General features: G+C 48.8%; 1 protein-coding gene across 1 annotated transcript in view; it reads right to left on the reverse strand.

Moving 5' to 3' along the window:
- Positions 1-23,940, reverse strand: part of LOC119395344 (putative phospholipase B-like 2) — a 157,662-nt gene that overhangs the window by 16,248 nt on the left and 117,474 nt on the right. The window contains exons 8-9 of the mRNA XM_049417353.1: positions 18,320-18,472; positions 10,643-10,802 (exon numbers count right to left, since the gene is read on the reverse strand). Coding sequence (XP_049273310.1) covers positions 10,643-10,802; positions 18,320-18,472 — 313 coding nt within the window. The remainder of the gene's footprint in view (positions 1-10,642; positions 10,803-18,319; positions 18,473-23,940) is intronic.

A 23,940-nucleotide genomic window follows, 5' to 3' on the forward strand; every position in this document is an offset into this window, starting at 1 on the left:
TCCGCACTGACGTTGAGGCTACTTTTGTCGCTAGTTGACTCTCGACAGCTTCGAGGCGGGCATTCATACTGCCTAGCCTTCCATTAATTTGGATGATTGCAGCCAGAATGGCTGCCAGATCTCCTTCTCGCGGGATCTGTGTCGTTGCCGCGGTCGCGGTCTCTGCGGTCGCCGCTTCCTCTCCGCTCGCGCGGTTCTCATCGGCGTCAATCGCCTCTTGATTGTTTAATGCCTGTTGCGTGGCGTCAGCGGCTCCTGTCGTCCGTCCTAGGCGTGGCGAGTCGGGGGGGGGGGGGTCCTTCGGTGGCACCTCGCTCAAGCCTCCGGCGTCGTTTGCCGCCATGGTGTTGTTTTTGGGTTTTGTATTTGCCGAGCTGCCGTTACTCACTAGCGTTTCGATCTTGTTTATAAGCGCCCGTATTTGGGCGTTCTGCTCCTTGATCTGAGCGTTTTGGCGCTCAGTGATCCCCTTAAGCTCTGTCACTTAGCTAGGGTCCCTTTACGGATTCGCTTGTAGATTAAGGGGTTGGGAGGGGTGAGGGGTGAGGGGTGGGGATTCGGTTTCACTGGTTCGAGCGAAGGGAGACCTGTTGGTCCAGCCCACCTTTTTTTCGGCGTTCCCTCGGTGCTCAGTTGACTCGTTCCGGGACTTTGAACTGGCACTGGATCTCGAACTGGCCCGGGAGAGCGAGCCGGTCCGGGTTTCGAACTGGCCCAGGACTCCGAGGCGGTCCTATTCGTCGTCTCCCAGCGGCGGTTGCCGCCGCCTTTACCGCTCCCGGATCGTGGCTTCGATCGGGAGCGGCTCTGGCGGCCGTTTCCGCCACCACTATTGTTGCTGCTGCGGTCCGGCGTTTGTGACCGGTCCCGTTGTTTGGAGGCGCTACGTCGGGGTCCACCTGCAGGACTTCTCTTGTCTCGGTTCCCTCTCCCGGCGTCGTATTCTTCCTTCGCTCGGCGCCGCTCCCAGCGTCGCCGGCGGACAATGTAAGACATCTTGAAGCGGGCCTTGCAGGCCCTGTCCGCGGTCAGGTGGTTGCCTCCGCACAGGCTACACTTCGGGATGCATCCATGGTCTTCGGTGGGGTTGGAGATTCCAGATCCTCGGCAGAGCTTATTCGAAGGATCCGGGCACACGTCCATTCTGTGGCCCATTCTTCCGCACGCACAGCATATGTCGGTTTGTTTCCTGTGAAACGTGCACTATGGGAGCAGGTTGCCGTATCTCATGTAGTTGGGTACTTTGTGCCCTTCGAAAGCAATGACGACCGATCGGGTCTTACCGATTCGGTTTGCCTGGAGGGCCGTTGGGTTGTGCTTGTGCACAACGTTGTCTTGAATCTCTTGGGCCGCACGTATGACCCGATGCTCATGAGGGGAGAGTCTATTTGCAACTCAACAGCTCGGGGTCACGTGACCCAAGTTGCAACGTCACATATGACGTCATTGGTTAAAGCGAACGGCTTCAACTGGCTATGTCTTATTGTGACTTGTAAAGTTACCCTGAGGTGACGTGATAAAAAAAAGGAAGGCGCGTTACAGAACATGGCGCGTTTTGTTGCCGTCATGTACACTGTACCATCATGGTTCGCGTGCGCGAGTTCAAGTTAGCTTGTGACCGTCATCCAAGCTGCGTGCTCTGGCGGAATAAAGGGCTCGGCGAAGGAAGCCCGCGTAATCGAAGTCACTCCGCTGTGCCACTTATGGACTTCTCATGTGTCGTTGCGTAGGTATGAGATTAACGAGTGCTGTCGAGAGAAGTGCCGAGTGTGTTGCTGTGTCATATCAAAAACGGTACATTGGCGAAACGGGACAACCTGTTAATGTTAGATTAAACGGGCATCGCGCGGACACAGCGAAAAAGTTACCCAAAGCAGTGGCACAGCATTTTAATGTAGCAGGTCACAACTTCGAAGATCTCAAACTTTACATACTTCAGTCAAACTTCCGGTCCCCAAGAGACAGAAAATATACAGAGTCATACCTTATTCACAAGTTCAATACACTCCAGCCAGCAGGCATTAACGTTTCTAAGGGGGCTCTGGAATCTATTCGATATGGTACATACACAACGAAAACGAATGAGAGTTAATCCCTTCTTCTAGGCATTTCGAACCTACTATTGTTAAAATGCCACGTGCTTCCATTGACAATGATTCAGTGAAACGTAAACCCTCCCGTCCCGCCCCCCCCCCTTTTTTTTTGTTCCTTATGACTCACCCAGTCGTCCCGGTGGCCTCTCCACCCCCCCTCCCCACCCCTTCTCCCCTCTTTTGGAGAGGGCACAAAGCATATACACACGATAGCTAAGGAAATCAGTTCCAGCCTTGAAGAAGACAAGTCCACTTGTCGAAACGTTGGCTCGAGCACCCACCGCCTGTTTACAGGTTGTGTGTAGGTAGCTTACATGAACGGCCGGTCATGTAGGCTCCCTAGTTGTGTGGCGCTATGAAAGCCAGGGCACGCGATAGCGTGCCGCAAGGAAGTGGTATGTTTTCCGGCATCTGCTGCTACCGCTGTTAGCGCCATATAATTTACATCGAAGGAATCTACTGGTCTACAGGTGTACAGCCCGAAGTCCTCCCGATGGCCATTTGGTTGAGCTTCGCGGCGTTACATAGACAGCCGCTTCTCATTTTCTGAAGAAGTAACCGGATGTTAAATTTCATCTGCAACCTACAGAGGTCAAGCGGAAACTATAAGGGCTCGTTTTTCTTTGTTAGACACAATATTAATGAGAACTGATCGTGTACTGTGAAATGATCGTGAACTGAGAACTATTAATGAGGTCAAGAAACTTGTCTAGAACGCCGGAATGGCATGCTCCAGCACTCACTGGTGCCGTGCATACCGATAACTAGTTGACAGCCCACAAACCTTAGCGGCTTTTCATGCGAGGATTTGGACACTTTTAAACCAGTTGTAATCAGAAAACGTCGTGAGTGCAGTCCGGAGAGCGCCTTTTCGGTGTTTTAGACAAATGTGTTGACCAGTGACCTGGGATGCTATGCAGGACGGCCTGAGTTCGGCAAAACTCGGAATCTTTACGAGCTCTGGCGACACCCCGTTTTGAACGAGCTAACAGTACAAAAAGGTCAAATCCATTCCTCAGCGCGGGCTGCGTTCTATTGGTTACGGTGGAACGCGGCGTAATATCAAGGGCGGTCGACAAAGTTGGGTGGTGTCATCAAACGAGAGGCATCTTCTTTCATTTGCTTGTCGTTCCACTGAGTGCAGAAATGCACCCATGCAAGAAAAGTGTCTTTACTAACGACATATTGTAGAGGTACGGGCTGTTTAAATTTCTTTTCAAATGTTTAATGCCAGCACTATGGGTCCTTTAGAATAATCGGCTCCGCGGCCTCTAAGATTAGATCCGGCCGTGCGCCTTACAACACCGCGGCCGGAGCTAATAGCTGAGGTCACGTGTGTAATCATCATGGTAGGCCTGTACATTGTAGCGCGTTTCTCGGCCGGCGCGCGCTTATTAATCGTCTGCTCGCTCCCCGAGCACGTGCGCCCGGCTGATTAGCTAATTGGATGGGCGGTATACCTAGCTAGTTAAGCCAGGACATATGACGAAGCTAATTAAACCAAGTCATGCTAAGGTCGAGCTAATTATGCCACATCTTACTACGACCATGCTAATGAAGCCGTGTGTACTGGAAATAATGGGTAGTGGGGATATGGCTAAAAAGGAGAAAAAGACGACGACGGAGTATTCATCTACGTTTCGATGTTGTCCCGAGTGTCATCTCTCGCTGCTCGGCTCTACCGCCTGAGGACTTGGTCACCCAGAACACCTGGTGACACGTGTAAATCTAGGACCGAGCTAATCGATGGATGGATGGATGCGAAACTTTATTGTAAGTCGTGAGGTGCACGACTCAACGCGCAGCGCGCCGCTCGCACGTTGGGACAGTCAGGCCAAGCCCGACCGCCGCATCGTGGGCCCTCTGGACAGCCCATAGTTGAGCCAATTAAGATAATGCTAATTAGCACGACGCTAATCAGGAGCACGTCAATTAATGCAAGCTAAGCTAATTAGGACCTTACTCGCTAGGACTACGTTAATTGGGATTATGAGAATTAAAGTAACATCATATTCTTCACCACAACGCTCATTAGGGGCGCTAATTACAACCAATCTAATTAGGGCTTGACTCGCTAAGACCACGCTAATTAGGTTTAAGCTAATTAGATGGATATTTGGTCTTTTTGTTCCGGCGTGGGAGCGGACGGCAACGTCCTAGAGCGCGTTCCGAACCATAATAACGTTTATTCATCCACCCATTGATTCTTTTAAGCCAGCGCGAATCATTGAAGCCATCGCCAATCGGCTGCCCGGTATGACGAGAACCGGCGGGCGGCGGCGTTTCAAACAGGTGACCTGTTCGTGCTCCAGTTGGGCGCTCGCGACGCGTTGTATGCCCGCTAAGAGGTCCCGTTTCGAATTACTACTGTCACTGGACAGAATACTGCAGAGATCAGCAGGGGGCCCCCTGTGCCTGGCGAAGTCAACGAGAAGGTTGTCAACGTGGAACAACTCAGACGACACAAAGAACATTTTTTGGAGACCTGCGAGTTGTCACCACCGAACTACTCGTGCGCCTCAGGACGGGCGCAATTTGCGGGAGGGCCGTGCAGCAGGGCTCGGGCTGTGTCGCCAGAGCAAGAACGCTGCTGCTGCAAAATCGGACACACACCCCGCATGGCGTTCTCCGAGCAGCGGGTCCTTATTTGGTGGACACAAAAAAGTCAGTTTCACTGCAAGGACGAAGCAAGGAATGCGATAGAAACAAATGGTAACGTTATACGAAGTAAGGCTGGCAGCTGACTCTTTTGGATCTGACCTCGCGTAACTCTACAAAACGCTGGTGTCAGAGAATACGGCTGCTCCAGGGAGAGATGCTCTTTCCGCACAGGCTCTTCACGTTGAGAACGCAGTACGTAGAGGGGTATACGAGCCGCCCGCTGATGGCTGCCGAGACAGCGACCGCGCCCTTAGAATCAATAGGGAGTTTTAGCTTGTAACGTATACTTCTTTACGTTACCGTGTTACCGGATACCGAATGCAATCTGCGCATGCGCGAACCTTTACGGAACGTAAAGGTTTACGGAACGTAAAGGTTTACGGAACGTAAACTACTCGCCGGATAGGCTTTACGTTTACGGCCCTATCTCGCAAATCCACTTTCGTTCGTGGCTACTCGAGATATCCGCTTTGCGGAGACTCCAGCCGCCGAGTCAAAATAAGCCGAAGTGCGAGCGCCACTTACGATCACCTTATTTCAGCCGGATTACCGAGCCTAGAGCGACCGAGAATACCGAATCCGCAAACGTAAGAGGCCTAAAGACGCTGACAGGCTGGATAGGTGGCGCCATCTAGCGGGGCCAAGGTGTACCAGGCGAGCACAAAATTGTTATTGTAGAAATATCGGGCATTCTACTCCCAATGTAAATGCCTTGCAGCGGCATTATTACGAATGAGTTGCCTTTTTAATCATTTTTTCCCCTCGAGAACACTAAGCAAAAACAAACGTGTGCATGATTGTGGTTGCGCGAAACGTCACAAGATGTCGACACCATCGCCCGGTAACCTGTGGTGCGATCTTGCACGCGTTACAAAATAAACACGGAGGCGTGGCATGACAACCAGCCGCACGTGACCGCACGCGATTGGTCAATGCAGAGCCGTGACGTCTGTCGCGGTTCAAATGGGCCATTCGCTTGCGGCATGTGCGGTCACGTGCGGCTGGATGTAATGCCACGCCTCCGTGGTTATTTTGTAACGCGTACAAGATCGCACCACTGGTATCAACGTTTATAGAACCAGGTCAGTTGCAAAACTGAGCGATGTTGCGCGGCGCCGCCGCTATCAGCGACAGATGTGGCGCTGCTGTCGCAACAGGATTCACTCACTTATTCACTCCACTCTCTTCAGCCGGCGTTGCGGCGCGTTGGTATCCGTGAAGGCTTTCTGCGTGAACAGTTTGGCGCTTTCTGTTGTGCTTCGGATGTGCTGTGTGTCTTCACCATGCCGACATGTTTTGTTCCCGGCTCTACGACCGGTTACAGGAATTCTGTGAGAAAATTGTAGCGCAAAACAACACAAGGAGCGACAAAGAACACGGGACGTGTTCTTTCTCGTTGCAGTTGGAAGTTGGCGCCAGTCCCATGTTCTTCCTTGGTACTTGTGTTGTTTTGCGCTACAATTTTCCCACGGAAGTAATGAACCAACTAGCCTAAGAAAACGTTTTGCTGGGTTACAGGAAATTCCGAGACACCACGACATTTCTTTCGTGCATAGGGTTACCAACTCTTCAATGAAGGGAGTCGGGACGGAAAAGGGGGGAGGGGGTTGTTTCTTTATTGTTTCGGCCTCTTCAGCTGGCTAGGTGCTGCTCGCAATTTTTCCTCTTGCCGGAGAATGTACCCGTTTAGGTTGTCGCGAAGAACTTCGTGTTCTGAAGCGTGACGCGCGTTGTCGGGCTTGCTTTGGATCACCTAAAATTTCCTAACAGGACGGTCCGGAATAAATCCGGGACATTATATATGTCCCGACAGGGTCGGCTCGAGACGCTGTCTGAAAAGTCGGGACACTCCCGCGAAATCCCAGACGGTTGGTGACCCTATTTGTGCCCCGCTTGACCCTGACCAGCGAGCGGCGTGGGATCGCGCCATTCCTCGTGAAGACAAGAAACTGTCTGACATATCATGCGTATGTGATATGCACTTTCATGAGGAAGACGTGCTGAAGACTTTCACTCACATGGTCAATGGTAAGAACTAAGGTTGAAATCGCCAGCGGAAAGGAGCCTCGTCGAACGATGCGTCCCAAAGATATTCCCGAACTTGCATTGATTTTAGTGATTATAAAAATTGTGCTGTAAATAATTTTTTACAGTTAATTAGAGCTGTTTTAATGCCTCAGACTATAAATAAGTTGTGCCGTTTGTGTGCATCACATCATACATGCAATATCTGAAACATTGTTTCTCTGCATTGCGTGCGTAAAATAAATACAGCTTTTCTTTCTGTAGCAGGACAGAAATTGTGGCGTGCATTACACACACGACGATTTCACCACTCAATAATTGCGAGTAATGACAGCCGTGATACAGAGTGAAAGCTCCTCACTTCAAAAAAGTGAAAGTGAAGAATTATCGGAAAGAAAAGAGTGCAAAAAAGACGGAGCACCAGAAAAAGGATTACACAAGCAACAGCGCTGACTTACGACAATGGTTTATTCGTTAACACCGCGCAATACTTGCACAGTCCAAAACGAAAAGAAAGAAGTACCAACAGGCCCAAGCTGAAGAATTACGCTACGGGAATGCGTAATTTCTTATAGGGCAATGACAGACTCGTATGTTATGCTATCAAACATCAGTTATCTTGGGCTGTCTAGAAAGCCCTAGCTTTACTGACTTTGCCTTACCGCTGCTAAATGTTACTCAATTTTACGTTGCAACAGCAGCGCAACAAAAAATCTCGATAATATACAGTCGGCGAGTAAACAAAAGAGCCCTTTCTGAACGGCTGCCGCGGCGTCTTGCCACGCAGACAACCGTTTTCGTCTGCTAGCGGAAGCTTGTTGCGCCGCCAGCGCCACCAAACCGGAAGCTGTCCCGGCGCCGCGCGACGGCTTGGCTGACGCGGGGAGTTTTGCAACTTACCTGGTTCTATAAACGTTGCCTGGTATTGCTACACACCTTCGATTATACCGGGATACTGCACACGCTAAAAACCTCTCTTATGATTTTGCCGCAGCGTAATTCAATATTATCTAAATTAAATGTAGTTTAAATGCTGTTATCATCACCACTTAGTGGTTTGCGCAAACGTAAAGGTTTACGTACGTACGTAAAGGTTTACGTTTGGGCAGCTAAAGAACTGTACTAAAACTCGAGTTCCGGTAAAACGGTAAACGTAATCCGGTAACGGTAACGTAAAGAAGTATACGTTACAAGCTAAAACTCCCTAATGTTCAAAGTTGCTGCTCGAGCGACCCCTCCCCCCTCCCTCGCGTCTTTTCATACTTGTTCAAGACGGGCGGGGAGTTTCGACTCTGCGCATCGCGAGCGTGGTGATGTAATGGCATGCGCCCTCCTAGCAACGGAGTTCGGCCGGCTCGTTTGATCACTGCTTAAGCCACGTTAGTCGCCCTCGCTCGCGCGCTTTTACCCGCGGGTAGAATATACGATGCGCAGGGGAATGTGATCAATTTTGACTTTATACAAGACATTACGGGGATGGCAAGATCCTGTCGAAAGTGTCTATGTAATTGCTATCACAAAAAAAATCACAGGGTCCCTTGTGCATTCACCTAAGACGACTCGAATGCGAAAGCCATCTTTTTCGTCTCAGTCGAAGTATTAGAGAGCCTACATGAATGGTCTGTCATGTAGGCTCCCTAGATGTATTTATCCTGCCCCGCCACCCTCCGAAAGCTTTGTGCACCTCGCGTGGTTTCGCACTGTCTCCAGGATCGGAGGCACCTCACCTGGTTTTGCACTGCCTCTGTGATCAGCCCCCCTTTGACCAAGCTACGATGTCTTGTGATGACGATGTAGTCTTACGCCACAGGAGCGAATGAACGAGACGACTGAACCAGAATCGACGCCAGCAGGGAACACGAGCCGTGACTTCCCGTACCACTGCCAAGTGCCGTCATAATTTTCTTCTCTTGAGGTCGCGCGTTCTCCTGTTTTTGTTGGCCGCCCAAGAGAGGGTGCTACAGCGGCATAATGTGGTGCTACGTCACATGACATCACGCCCGAATTTTCGACATCATGATGACGGCACCGATTTTCACGATCTGTGACGTCATGATGACGTCATATGGTGACGTCACCTTGTGATGATAATTTTTTCTCCACTCGTCCCCGACGCGGCCGACGACGCGGGACACTGACGGTGAAATTTCGTGTTTAGTGATGAATGTAAGGCTTTCACCTTAAACGAGAAAAGGGGCTTTGCAGCCGGCGACGTGAAGGAACGCGTATGCGGAGGAGAGAGGCAGACAGACGAGAGCCACAAACGGCGTCGGTCAGAAAAAGCTACCATCCATGTTCCCCATGTTATAAGGCGAGCGTTCCAATTAAATTGCAGTTTTCTCTGAATTCAGAAAATTCGACCTGTTATTATTATTTACCATTCGGTCACCCTCTGACAAAACTATTACGCCAAAGAAATTCAAGTGAAAGAGCAAAGCAAACATGGCATACCAGCCGTTGCCGCACTGCAGTTGGCCTCACACCACCCGTTTTACAAGTACGAAGGCTGGCACTCATGTCTGCACTGATGTGTCACAAAAGAGACTGCGACATCAGCATTTATCATTCCGGAGTTACATGAAAAACATGCGTGTCGGCTGGGTCATCTTAACAGCATCGGAGCTTGTAGCAATTTTGCTAGCAATCAGCTTTGTGAAACTGTAAAAGACGCCAAGAAAGGGCGCCGTAATTGCTGATTCCCTGGCGGCTCTTCCGTGTATGGAAAATGCCATTCCAGGAAATAATAGATACGCGTGTAGTATAACGCTAGCTTAGAAGAGCTTTCACAAGCTACAATGTGAAGACATCACGTGGTATTTCAGAGGTTTCAGAGCCACCGCGGAATGAAAGAAAAGAAAATGGCAGATGAGTTGGCAAAAGCCGCTTATCGTTATACGTAAACCCTTCTTGTTCCCATAGAACAATGCGACATACGCCGCGCGCATATTACGAAGACTAAAACGTGAATTGCATTTGTCCACCTGGTTTTTAGACAGTGCAAAAGAATCAATCTTATATGCTGTTGACTCTAATCTTTCGTGCCAAACAGACCCTCAGCTTTCACGAACAGGAACTCTATTTGCTGGACTCGGAGCGAACGTTGTCATTAGCGAAAATACTAGGCCCATGACCATGAGAGATAAATCATAGAGCAATGAAAGTGCTTCAAAGTTCATCAGCAACCATAGCGCAACAAAGAACACGGGACAAGGAAGTGACCAGGACAAGCGCTCGATAAGATAATTAATCTTATATGCTGTTGACTCTAATCTTTCGTGCCAAATAGACCCTCAGCTTTCACGACGTACCCACACACTCATGCATCGCTCACGAGTCGGAACTGCTTACACAAGCACTTTTTATTCTGAATTCAGCGTGCACCATCCTTGTCCCGTGTTCTTTGTTGCGCTATGGTTGCTGATGAACGATGAATAACCAACACGCCCAAACGTTCTCCCTTCTGAAGTGTGCTTCAACGTTTTTCTGAAGACACTAATATTTGTGATCAGTACTGGGAGAGGAACATAAAAATTTTTCACCGTGCTGTTGTGTGTGTTGTGTTAAAACGAGAACTTTAGACCGCAGCAAACACAGGCCTGTATATATCTTTATATGTTCTTTTTACTTCTTATCTTTTTATCCTAACAACCAAGTAGAAGGGGGTAGCCGTCGCCAAGAAATGGTGACAACACCTGCTTCAGTTATTTTTTATTTTAATGTAAAAGATAAACGTATATCTCTATCAATCAGCACCGAACAATATACGAGCGCTACGCCGAGAATTCGGCTTTTACCCTGTCGTGAGTTGCTAAATAGCCCTCAGTTGGCCCCCATTGCATTGTAATGTTTTGTTGAAGCCTCACCTTTGCATCGACGCCTCCGACAGCGTGCCTGTACATTCCGGGCATATCGTATGTTCCTTGTGGGTCAAAGAGGTCGTATCGCGCTGCGACGGCATAGGTTGGATTGTACGGTGGCGTGCAGTTGCAGACTGAAAGCGGGTCATTCTTGTAGTCATTATACCTGCAGATGATACATGGAGCAAAGGTCGCAGCAAAGTTTTGCAAAAACATCCGACCAGACTATTCAACATTATGCCGGATACTTCACAGCCAAATAAAAAGAAAGTTTGTATAAAATCGCGTGACCCAATACTTGAGTGAGCACATAATGAAATGATTTCCGAAAATTCAAGACTTAACGCGTTATCACTCGGTCGAACGGAGCTGAAAGTTTAGAAAGGCGACATGCCGTTTAGAAAGGACACATACCCAAGACGGCTATTACAAAACCATTCAGTATCCTCGAGTTTTTGCGAATGCCATTTGGTCTAAGGAATGCCGCTCAGTCCTTTCAACGTTTCATTGACACTGTCACTGTCACTTGTTGTTGGCCAGCAAATCTGTGGAAGAGCATTTACAACACCTTCGTTGTCTGCTACAACGACTATCTGACCACGGCATCGTCATCAACGCCTCGAAAAGCGAGTTTGGTGTCACTAGCTTGGTCTTTCTGGGACATGACCTGGACACCAGTGGCATCCGCCCACTTTCATCAAAAATCGAAGCAGTCCAGAGCTTCGCTAGGCACACAGCGATCACGAAGCTGCGGCAATTCCTCGGCATGGTTAACTTTCACCGCCGCTTTATCAAGAACTGTGCCGATATAGTGGTGCCTCTGGACCGTCTGCTTACCAGCAAGTACAAGACGTCCTTGCTCCCTTGGGACTCCGCTGCTGAAGACGCCTTTACAAGATCAAGGGCGCGCTCGCCAACGCTGCCTTTTTGGCCCACCCCAACCCCATGGCATCTCTAGCCCTCATGAGTGACGCGTCTAGCACAGCCGTGGGAGCGGTTCTCCAGCAGCGTGTTCACAACTCATGGTAACCATTAGCCTTTTTCTCCAAGAAACTCAGCCCAACACAAGCTCGTTACAGAACCTTCGGTCGAGAGTTACTTTGAATTTACCTCACCATCCGATACTTTCGCCATATCGTCGAAGGTCGACCATTTACAATTTTCACGGACCACAAGCCGTGGATATATGCGCTTTGCAGAGAGTCGTCGACGCACACGCCACGAGAAATCCGCCATCTCTTGTTTATATCGGAATTCTCCACCGACATCCGACACGTCAGCGGCGACCAGAACATACCTGCCGACACTCTGAGCGGGGTGGACGCCGTGACACCACCTGCAACTCCTGCGCCACTCGATCTGCAGACACTCGCAGCACACCAAGCCAATGATCCCGAGCTCATACAACTGCGCTCATCTAAAACAGCACTGCGATTGGACGATATCCTGCTTGATGGCGCCAACCTCGTCTGTGACACTTCCACAGGCACATTCAGACTATTTGTCCCTAGCACGTTATGCAAGCAGCTTTTCGACACGCTGTAGCAGCTCGCTCACCCCGGCGTTCGTGCCTCGCAACGCCTTGTTTCATCGCGCTACGTATGGCCCCAGATGAACGCAGATGTATGCGACTGGGTACGTGCATGCACACCCTGCCAATGTGCCAAAGCCCACAGGTACCCTGTTCCGAAACACGCCAGTTTCTCCAGCCTGACCATCGTTACGGCATTGTTCACATCGACATCGTCGGACCACCACCACTGTGTGATGGATTTCGCCACCTGCTCACAGCTGTCGACAGATTTGCTCGATGGCCAGAAGCGACCCCGCTTCCAGACAGCTCTACTGCAACGGTCGCCGAAGGATTTGTCACAACATGGGTTGCCCGCTTCAGATGCCCTACCCAGATCGTGACTGACAGAGCACAGCAATTCGAGTCTGCCCTCTTTCGCTTGCTCGGCACGCATCGTCTTCGCACGGCTGCCTACCACCCCCAGACCAATGGCCTCGTGGATCGCTTCTATCGACAGCTCAAGGTAGCACTGATTGCCCATGGCACGCCATCGCAATGGGTTCAACGCCTGCCACTGGTACTGCTGGGTATCCGGTGCGCCTTGAAATCGGACTTCGGGTGCTCGAGCGCGGAGCTCGTCTACGGCACTCCGCTCCGTCTGTCCAGCGACTTCTCCTCAGAACCACCCTCTGCAGCTCTGTCTACTCACGAATACGTACACCTTCTTCGGGACCTCTTCCAGGATCTTAAAACCCTGTCCGACACGTCCTCTTCCAGAACGCACACCGTACATTACATCCGACCTGACCAATGCAACCCACGTTTTCGTGCGCTTTGGACCTATTCGGCCTGCTCTCCACCCACACTACCTCGGGCCCTTTCCGGTACTGGAGAAACGCGAGTCGATATATGTCGCGGATGTCCATGGCAAACCTGACACAATCGCACTGGGGCGCCTGAAGCCAGCCTACTGTGAGACGACTCCTACAGTCGCCTGGTTCAATCCAGTTCCACATGTCTCCATTCCCGTCAGTGCGGACACTACTTCAATCCACAGAGTTTCATGGCAGTGCTGACTTCGTTCGCAGACCATGCTGCTCTCCAGGGGCAGGAGCTATGTAGCGCCACCGACATCGACGGGATTGCACGGTGAAGGAAGAGGAGGTCGGGCGTGACCTCGAGCGGCGCGGCAGCAAGGCTCGCGCGAGGGGCGCAGAAAATAAAGGAAAAGTTGGTTGGTTTTAGGCTTCAGCGCCAGAAGGACGTGTCGAATCGTTTTCTTATGTGTGCTCCACACGTGCATGACCTAAGCGCACATGCAAACACGCCGCAGCTAGCAGTCGACGCAGCGAGCCATCCACACTAGACGCGTGGTGTGGACGCCAGCAGCCGCCAGGCGGCGACTCTGCCGGAACGCGGAGGGCTGGAACTAGCGGAGGGCTGGAACTTTCAAGAACGTTTCAGCGCTTTGGAGTTGTGTCATCGGTTTTGCGATGAGAAGTTATAGGTATAGATTTTTGTAGCGTGAGCTACACTGCCCGAGACTCAGCAATTTCACGCGGCAGTTTGAGAGCCGTGCTGCGCATGCGCGACGAGCAGTGACGTCACACGGCGCACAGTTCGCCGGTCTGAACTGTGCCAGTTCGCCGCGCGCGCCTCGCCGGTCTGCGCATTTCAGAGGAGTGACGTCATAGCGGCGGCAGACGCATTGGCGCCGGCGCGCTCCCCGCTGTGCGCCTTCGTTGCGCAGTGGCCGTCTGACGTTGCGTCGGAGCCGCTTGATAGCGCCTTTCATTTGGCGCGCATACGCAGACATATCAGTGGGGGTATACATATAGCGGGGAGGAGGAAAAGGAAAACGGAAGGACAGGAAGGCTAGCCATTTGTCAGACCGGCTTGTTGGCGTTTGCCAGTGTGGTATAGCCACGGAGAAGGAGGGCGCAAATGCTGCTAAGCGGCACAGAAAAGCGGGGAAGCTTGACAACCAGGAAAGTTAAGAATAATCAGCTGAACTTTAGCTAATGCTGCCTATATCCTAGCATAGCCAAGTTAAGCCACTGCAAATTTTTATTACATTTATTAATGCGATTCCATAATAACATTAAGGATATATAATTATAACGAATGGAAATAAAGCACAAAATAGCAAGATGGTAACTATATAAGGGCCTGACCTATTCACTTTTAGCTCGCCCGTGTCAGATAAGTCAAGCAGCCCCATATGCAAGAAGCAAAAGGAGTTCAGTACTTGTCTCTCATAATAGCTTGCCCCACATAAAAGAAACGTTTTTTCGACATAAAATGTGAAACATATATGTATGCACAACGTATAGGGAAGAAACTTAAAGGCACACTAAAGAGAAAAACGATTTTCCTATAATCAGTAAATTACTCTTTTACAATTCCAAAATAAAAGGCAGGTGGCGACGCCACTTTGAAATTCGCGCAGCAGACGCCGTGACGTCATAGCTTCTGACGGCGTCTACTGGGGCCTAAGTAGCTCCTAATCGGCAAAAATGAAGTACATTGACCTCTGAAGGGCCATTGACTTAAGATATGAAGTTTCAGGAAATTTCGCTGAGCCAATGTAGCCAAAATACGACAAATACTGTTTGAAACCTGTGACGTCACGCGCGGTGATTTCAGCGCGAAATTTTAAAATGGAACTTTCACCTTTATTTTCTCCTATATTAATAAAGTTATGAAGGTGAAATGAATGACATTTCAGTTCTCAGAGTACACTTTATCAGTCTAGACCAATTCAGTATATCACTTTAGTGTCCCTTTAAGATCCGAGCAAAGTTCAAGCCCGGCCCGACCCGAGCCCGCCAGCTCAAACCCGGGCCCGAACCTAAATCCAGAGCTTCAGGCCCAAGCCCGGCCCGGGCCCGCCATGAAAACTACTTTACCCGGCCCGGCCCGTTTTCGGGTAGGCCAGAGCCCGTGCAGTGCTCAACTCTGTATTTCGGTGCCAACTTCTTTTACATTTTTCTACATTCCATGTGCCGCTTTTTAGGTAGAGGTATATGTGCTATCTAGCCACCCATTTCTTTTCATCAAAATCAAAGATAATTTCGCTCTGTGCTTCTTCGCTTCAACAAAGCACAACCCATCTACCCTTACACGGCCTCATTTGTGATTTTGTCGCAGGTCCCCAATGCCAGTCTTCCCACTGATATTTGTCTATGTTGCAATCCCGTCAAAATCTCTTTGAAGCACATAGCTGCATTCGCTAACGTTAGCGCTGATACCTACATACTCATTTCCGAATTGCACAAACCACCTCACATTTATCGTAGGTCCACTGGGCTCTGTATTTCTTTATTGCTGCCTTTGATTTTGATTTTATCTTCACGTCATCTTGCTCGATGCTTGGATAGGTTTTTTATGCACTTAGAATAACAGAGAGCTGAGCTAGTTGGTAAGTATTCATTCTACAAAGACAGGGCGTGCAAACACGGACAAAAGAAAGAAGTCAGGACACCACAAACACCACATGCAAATCGTGACGCGCATGTCATGTGCAGCATGATTTACATGACATGGTCTCGGGGTGCTTGCGGCCGTTTAAACGAATTGATATATACGAAAACTGGTATGACGAGACATTTCTGTATGACAAACATAACTGACACGTGGTAACATGAAAATCATGATATGCATGTCATGTACGACATGGTTTACATGCCTCGCTCATGGCGCACTCGCGGCCGTTTCGCTAAAGTGATATACACCAAAATTGGTGCTGTGCGATGTGACTGTATAAGGAACATGAATAACAGGTGGTAACATGAAAACCATGACGTGTCATGTATGTCATGATTTACATGCCACGCTCACGGTGCATTCGCGGCCGTTTCGCTTGCTTGAAATACACAAAAATTGGCATTGCGTGACGCGACTGTATGACGAACGTAAATGAGAGGTGTTAACATGAAAGTCATGACATGCATGGCATGTACGACATGATTTACATGCCATGCTAATGGCGCACTCGTGGCCGTTTCGCTTGATTGATATACACTAAAATTGGTATTGCGCGATGTGACTGTATGACGAACGTAAATGAGAGATGGTGACATAAAAGTCATGACATGTACGACATGATTTACATGCTATGCTCGTGGCACACTCGTGCCCGTTTCGCTAGACTGATATACACCAAAACTGGTATTGCGCGACGCGACTGCATGACGAACGTAAATGGGAGGTGGTAACATAAAAAAATGGCATGCATGACATGATTTACATGTCTTGCTCATGGCGCATATAATGATATCTGGGGTTTAACGTCCCAAAACCAAGATATGATTATGAGAGACGCCGTAGTGGAGGGCTCCGGAAATTTCGACCACCTGAGGTTCTTTAACGTGCACCCAAATCTAAGTACACGGGCCTCAAACATTTTCGCCTCCATCGAAAATGCAGCCGCCGCGGCCGGGATTCGATTCCGCGACCTTCGGGTCAGCAGTCGAGCGCCATAACCACTAGACCACCGTGGCGGGGATTGCTCATGGCGCACTCGTGACCGTTTCGCTAGATTGATATGCACCAAAATTGGTATTGCGCGACGCGACTACATGACGAACGTAAATGAGAGGTTTTTTAACATGAAAATCATAACATGCAAGTCATGTACGACATGATTTACATGCCACGCTCATGATGCATTCGCGGCCGTTTCGCTCGTTTGATATGCACCAAAATTGGTATTGCGTGATGCGGCTGTATGACGAACGTAAATGAGAGGTGGTAACATGAAAATCATGACATGCAAGTCATGTACGGTGTGATTTACATGACACTGTCATGGTGCGCTTCCGGCCGTTTTGTTAGCTGGATATATACCAAAATTGGTATGGCATGAGAGGAGTGCGTGATGAACATAAATGATAGGTCATGCATTGTATATAGCAGAATACACGTTTCATTGGCATGGTATATACCAGATTGTGCATACCTGCGTGCATGGGAACATATGCGATATATGGTGAACTAGATGCCATGACATGAATGATTTCATTTGACTCAAAGACAAACAAGGTGATGTATGCAGCTCTTTGCTGGCTGCTTCGCATTACATCGATTCCCAGAGTGCGTGGGATCTGCCAGATTTTTTTTCCCGCACAGATATAAGTGCGCCTTTGCTGGTAGCTCGGCCAACACGTTGTCGTCGAGGCGAGTGGTAAGATCGGAACATAGCAGAGCACTACGCTGTTGTTTGCTTGTTTTCCTATTGCATGGGCGTGTACTTCTCTCCGATATATTTTATGACGAGGCAGAATGACTGCCACGGGACGCCCCCTCCGTGTTATTTTTCCTTCCAACATGTGCTGCCGTTGACAAAAGAATTGTTGGCACTAGAAAAATGCCCGGCACAGCGCCGTGTGCGTCTCGCTGTGCCGATGCCCGGCATAGCGAGACACACACATGATTGATCGGTGCGTGCGCAGGGGATATGACGCACATGGGGAGCCGGAGGTTGTGAGGGCACCCGTCAGCAGTAAGATGCTTCACTCGCAACACGCACGGTGCTGCCGCTTGATGGATGAGCCGCCTGATGAATTAGCTGCTTGACAAATAGCCATTTCAACGCAGCTGGTGCTGCCAGGGCACTATCGAGATATAAGCGGCTGCTACGCAGTTTCTACTGGGGTGCAGTGATTGCAAAGTATACGGTGTCGTGAAATTATTTTACACAGTGGTTTGTGGCGGCACTGCCTCTTTGTGTTTGGAGTGATGTTTTCGTAGTTTTGAGACATAAGGTTTCGTTTTTCACAAATGCAATAGTTTACACAAAAGAGTATCGTCTTATACTTTACGAGTACCTTCCATAGCTTCTGGCATTTTTAAAATTTTTTTTTGTAGTACGGCACTAATATTGAATGACTCTAGAACTGAATAGCTGCCCCATTTCAGGTCAGCTTGCACCTTGCATACAAGCCGCATTTTAGCGTGAAGAAATAAAGCAAGAACGCCCGTACATATTAGGAATCATTAAACAATTAAGGTGTTCAAGTTCTCGTTAAGTTCCTCAATTCTGACGTGCCTCAGCCCAACGGCTAGTTTTTCGACGTATTGGCTCATTAATGAATGAACTCACTAAACGGACATCACTCAGCCAGCTGCGCGCTTACACATGCGCCACTTCAGCGGATGCTGTCACCTACCTCATCAGTTTCAACATAGAGTCCATGTCGTTCACCTTCACGTGGTCTCTCTTGAAGATCTTGGCACGTGGGCAGTTGTCGAATGTGTAGAAGTCACCGTACTGTTCCACTCTTGGGAGCTGATCACTGATGACGAAAACGTCCGGGAAGTAGCTGAAAGATGCACAGTGTTTTCTTGCCAGGTCATCGTGATTACGTGCAGATGCGGTCTTACAAGGCTTTTTATTTTTATACATAGGATGCATTAGTAGTAAAGGACATGCTGGTCGTCGTCATGACTTTTGGTTTCCCATATTAAGGATAGTATGTTCTCTTTCGTTTATCGTATATGCAAGCTTCGAACGGCTGTGAGAATCGGCAACCATGAGCTATTTTTTTTTCTTTGAGCAGCGGAGTTCAGCGTGGAATAGTGTCACATGATTGTGACGTTGGCAAAGGCAGCAGTCGGCGTGTGCAAGACTAGACTTTTTAATTTCAGCGAACTCGTGCCCGGAAAGTGAAAATACAACGTGCAAGCGATTCACACTGTAAACTGATAGCGGCGTGAACGGTCATCGGCCGTCGAGTAATCTGATCAGCGGAGCGAGTCATCTTTTATAAAGCAATCATCGAACGTTCCAACGTTATCGCTGGTGCTCGCATCAGCTCTAGACTAAACTTGACTATAGGAAACGCAAGCTCAACATTGGGCGCGACGCTCGCGCGGCCGAGATACGCGTTACTGGGGACAGACGCTGCTGGCGGAGGCGGTTTGTCGCCGGATTTGGCAGCGGCGGCGGCAAGTACACGTGCGCGCATGCGCTCCCCATTTGGCCCGGAGCACTACTAGTGAGCAATAGTTGCATTCTGACGCGACACAGATACAATCCGAGAGTTCTGCGCTGGCGCGAAATTGGGAGCGGTAGTGTTATGGCGAAAGGAGACGCGCCGTGGATATTCCCGGTTACAATAAGAGCAGTGGCGCCGCTCGACGTTGCTTTGGAAGCCTATTCGCGTCCTGCGCGTAATCTTAACAGAATGACCTCAAATTATCGCTAAGCTTCTCAAGCATTGCGGCGCGGTCTGCGCCGAGCGTTGCAAACAGTTTTCGTTGCCGAAACCCGAATGCAACAAAATAAAGTTTATAAATGCGCGTGCAAATATAGATGGGTAACAGTATAGCATATAGTATTGCGCCTAGAGAAGAACACCGAAATGTCACTTTACGTAAACGCTTTGCTTTTGTGCGGGATTGGAGGGTATATTTGAAACCTTTTTTTGTACTTTATTGAGCGTGTGACGAATAATGGAAAATTTACTTACGCAACATTGTAGCTTGCCCAGTATCTCTGGTCACGAAGTTGCTGGCTAATGTCTTGTGATCTTGTGTACGTTCTACAAAAATATAGATAAAGTCACAGTTGAAATTTGAGCAGCTCTACATTACCTCCATTTCATCAAGCAGGAGCTGCGTAGATTGATTTAATGGTGCCAGAGTTGAAGATGTTTGTGGAGATGCGCGGCATTTCAAGGCCATACAGTGAGGCCAAAAAGGTTCTACGGCATTGTGGGTAAAAACTTTGTATCGAAAGTCTGCGAAATTATGGTAATGGGACTTCTGCTTCATTCGGAGGTTTCGTTGAATCTATTTATTTTTTTTAATAGCGACTTATATGCGCATGCCCCAATGCCTTTGTGAGAGGCACATTGTTCTGCTTGAGTGAACTAAAATGTATTGCTGTAAGTACCTACTTCTGTGGTAATTTCATGCCGCTGTTGCTATTCCAAGAGCTCACTTCAAGACAGAATAATTATTTGATGAATAATGGACAAACTGCGGTACAAACAACCGCAACTGAATTGGAGGGACAATAGATTTTAAGGACCCAGTTTTTTATGTCGCATAGCTCGTCATAAAATTGTTTGTAACTCAACATTCATAAGTACGGATCGATGGCATTTATTTATTGTTGTACTTCGTCTTGTAACACACTGAACCAGAAGCCGCTTACGTCGGTTTCTGATTGCAATTGTGCAGTTCGATCACGACGCGCGGATCACGACCGACTAGATTTGAATCGAAGCTCCATAGTGATTGAAAGTGAGTGTGTAGCAGCACCTGATCGATAGGGCTCGAGCGCGATCGAAAGTGCCCACATCGCTGGGGTTTTATTAAGCAGCAACAGCCCAACAGGGCATGCAGTTAAAACATCCCGCTTAATCTGCAACTCTGAAGTTCACTACGCGAAACTATTGCGTTCCCGTAGCACTGGTGAATTACGCTAAATAATAATGCGCCAGTACGAGGCAAACACTTTCCTTAACTGTCTTAACATACGTGGGGAACTAAGATACCAGCGAGTCAGATGTCACCACACAAGTGGACACAATTTGCCACTCGGTACTCAAGCACCCACATTGGAGGTCGTCAAGCAAAGGGCAAAAGATTGCGCATCCACTGCAAGCAGATTGATGTTTAATTACACCGCACTAGGCATAAAAACAACTGTAATTTAGGAGCGAACTGACCTGAGTGGCGCACAAGAGGCCTTCGTGAGCTTGAATAGATCAGCGCCAAGAAGATACCCTCATGAACGATGATCGATTCATAGAGCCCTCCGCGCGAGCAAGTAAAACGTTAAAATGGCAAATATTGGCTGGAATACATGTTCGTTGAGGCATTGGCCAAAGCGTTGTGCCGTCGATTAAGTCCGTCCAATGGGAGACCGGAAACAACGGCGCTAACCGCACCATCGCCCATGCCTGCAGCTGTGCGGAGGCTTCGTTGGTATAAAACACAAGGCCAGTCATGCCAGCGCGATCGCGTGATCGAACATGAACGCGCCCGTGGCTGCGCCCGAGTGCCGTTACTTAAGACCGCTTCTTGGAATTAAATTAGTGACGAGTTTGCGCTCTGTCTGTCTCCTCCTGTTCCTTCTGGAGTTAGTGTAACCTCGCGCTGCCTTTTCCTCAGAATCAGAAACAAATAATTCTCACTCCGCTACAAATACAAAAGAGAACACCCTTCTTGGCCCAGATTCTGCTGCGACCTCAGGGATTGCACTAAAACGTGAAAACACTGCCACAACCCCCAAAACTTCCGACTGATGTCACAGGAACGTACGGAATTTGTTCATAAAGCCAGAGCGTATTTTCCACGATGGGTGTTCCGGGGGTGAAGAGCTTGTAATCCAGTACGAAAATTTGATTGTTGCACCTGCAAAATGCATTGGGAAGTGAAAGCAGCAACTTAGCGTTCAGTCACAGTTGCACAGTCGTATACTATTGCCGGCATAAACCAGCTCGGTCACTCCATCTTGGTCGTAATGTAGTGAGACTCTTAGTGACTAGGTTGCATTTATTGAGTAGTAAGGCCTAAATTACGAAGTCCTGCTCTTTGACTCAATTCATGTCTTCCAGTTGTAGTATTTTTAGGTAAACTTTGTGCATGAAGCGGGGAAATTCGGTGCGAAAGGCAATGGTGTGGATGAGCCTATCTGTGGAATTTTGCGAATGAGATGGTGCTTGTCCGTTCCACCGCTATGCAGCCCACCTTTTGCCTTGGCAAAAAAGACTTTCTATGAAAACAAAACTGTGATGTGGAACACCTTGCGCGCCCAATAGGTGAACTATGCTAGAAAAAAGAAAAAAAAAGAGGGCCATGAAATGTGCCGGTATCAAACCATTCCACTCGCGTACAATTTGTTAGCTTGATTATTTGCCATTCGTAATACCCATTTGTCACGACACTAGCGAACATGTGCTAACATGCTTATCATGAACATGTTCGCTCCACATTGGGAATGTGAGGGCCGCACGGTCACATTAAAGGCAGCACGTCGCATAAGGATTCGCCTGAACATTTCTTCGGTAATGCTCAACAATTGTGCAATTCCTTTTTCGTTCCTTTTTCTTGAATGTAGTGCAACAGACCAGAGAGCACTGGCGTAGCCTGTGAAAAAATTTTAACTGTTCAGTTTTTCATGCGTATACATAGAAGAACACGAACAAAGGCGCGCGAACATGCATTAGGCAAGATTGAGCCCCCCACCCTCATACTTCTGGCTACGCCTCTGCTAGAGAGATTGTTTAAATGATGTTTTCTTTGTACTGTATCATCCATACGTTGACACACAGATATTCAAGTGGACGCCAGCAGATTTACTAAGAGCGGAGCTGTTTAAGCTTGGCAAAACTCCGGGAGGGTCCGCACACAAACTTGGAGGACGCTTGAGCGTCGCTTTGAGTTTGAGTTTGAGTTTATTCAACCACGTGACAAGTACACGAAAATACACTGTATACGTGGTTTGGTGCGAAGGGAAAAAAGCTGCATTTCACAGCTTGACTGGCCCCTTCACCCCTTCAAGACCCTTCAAGAGCAGAACGCGATAGCGTAATCGGACCGTGTTCGTATCGCCTTCCCAATCGCTAGCTTCACTTCGCTTCTCGGTGAAAACCTAAAGCATGCCGCAAGGAAAGCCAAAGTGCGGACGCCCTCCGGCTACAATATCCATGCATGCGGCACGACGAAACACGGCCGCACGGCGGGGTGATGCTGTTTGAAAAGGCGCCCCGTGGGCCCTTTACGCCATCTCGCTGGTGATAATCAAGCCACCGAAGAACCTACGAGATGTGCGTACCACCAACGCTAAATGACTCATATAAATAGCTCTCCGTTAGTACGCCAGAACATTTTTTCGTGGTGGCCCAGCGGCCAAACGCATCACGCCATAGAGCCAAGGGTCGCAGGTTCGAGTCCCGGGGCGCACTCGAACCGAGAAATTCTTTGTATTTCTTTATTTGCATTTACCTCGAATTTTCGCTCACGAACAACGCTGATTTTTCGCTCACAACCAAAGACTCCGACGCCGACACCAGCATCAGAATTTCTGCAAAACGAGCTCTTTAACGTTATCGCGTTAAAACTGGGCGGGTATGCGCCACAGAAAACGGGCGTGTGCGAAGCAGCTCCTAGCATAGTATGGCATAGTCTAGCAAGGGGTTGGGAAAGGGAAGTGACAGTGCGGAGGGGGGATGTGAGGGTGAGGAGGAAGGAAAGCAGGAGGGCAGAGGGTAGAGCATAGAATAATCTTGTATAGTATAGCAAGGGTGGGAAAGGTAAGTGAGGGTGAGGAGGAAAGAAAAAGGGGGGAAGGCCACCAGCTCCGTTGTTTTCAGCCAAGTGTTCGCACCACTAGTGTGTTTTTAAACTCATTCTTGGACATTCAAGATAAAAAACCTGAGCCATTGAATACGAACCATGAATCAAGTATCGCATAGTTAAGATATCTTGAGCTGTACCTAATATATATAAATGTATGCTGAGCTTTCATGTGCCAAACCCACATTATTATACTGAGGTACGCCGTACATAGCAGACTCCGGATTTATTTGGCCACGTGGGGGTTCTTTACCACGCAGCACCTAAATATATGTACACCGATGTTTTTGCCTTTGACTCCTAATAAGATGCGGTTGCTGCGGCCGGGAATCAAACCCGCGTACTTACGCTTAGTAGAGCCACGGCTTAGCTCATGAACTACCGCGGTGGGTGCTGGCACAGATAACAAAGTTTTAAATTGACGAAGTATTTGTACCAAGACGTAAACTGCTGTTTAAATACGTGCCTGGTTCTAACAATC

The sequence above is a fragment of the Rhipicephalus sanguineus genome, chromosome 1 (assembly GCF_013339695.2).
Source record: "Rhipicephalus sanguineus isolate Rsan-2018 chromosome 1, BIME_Rsan_1.4, whole genome shotgun sequence".
Classification (NCBI taxonomy): domain Eukaryota; kingdom Metazoa; phylum Arthropoda; class Arachnida; order Ixodida; family Ixodidae; genus Rhipicephalus; species Rhipicephalus sanguineus.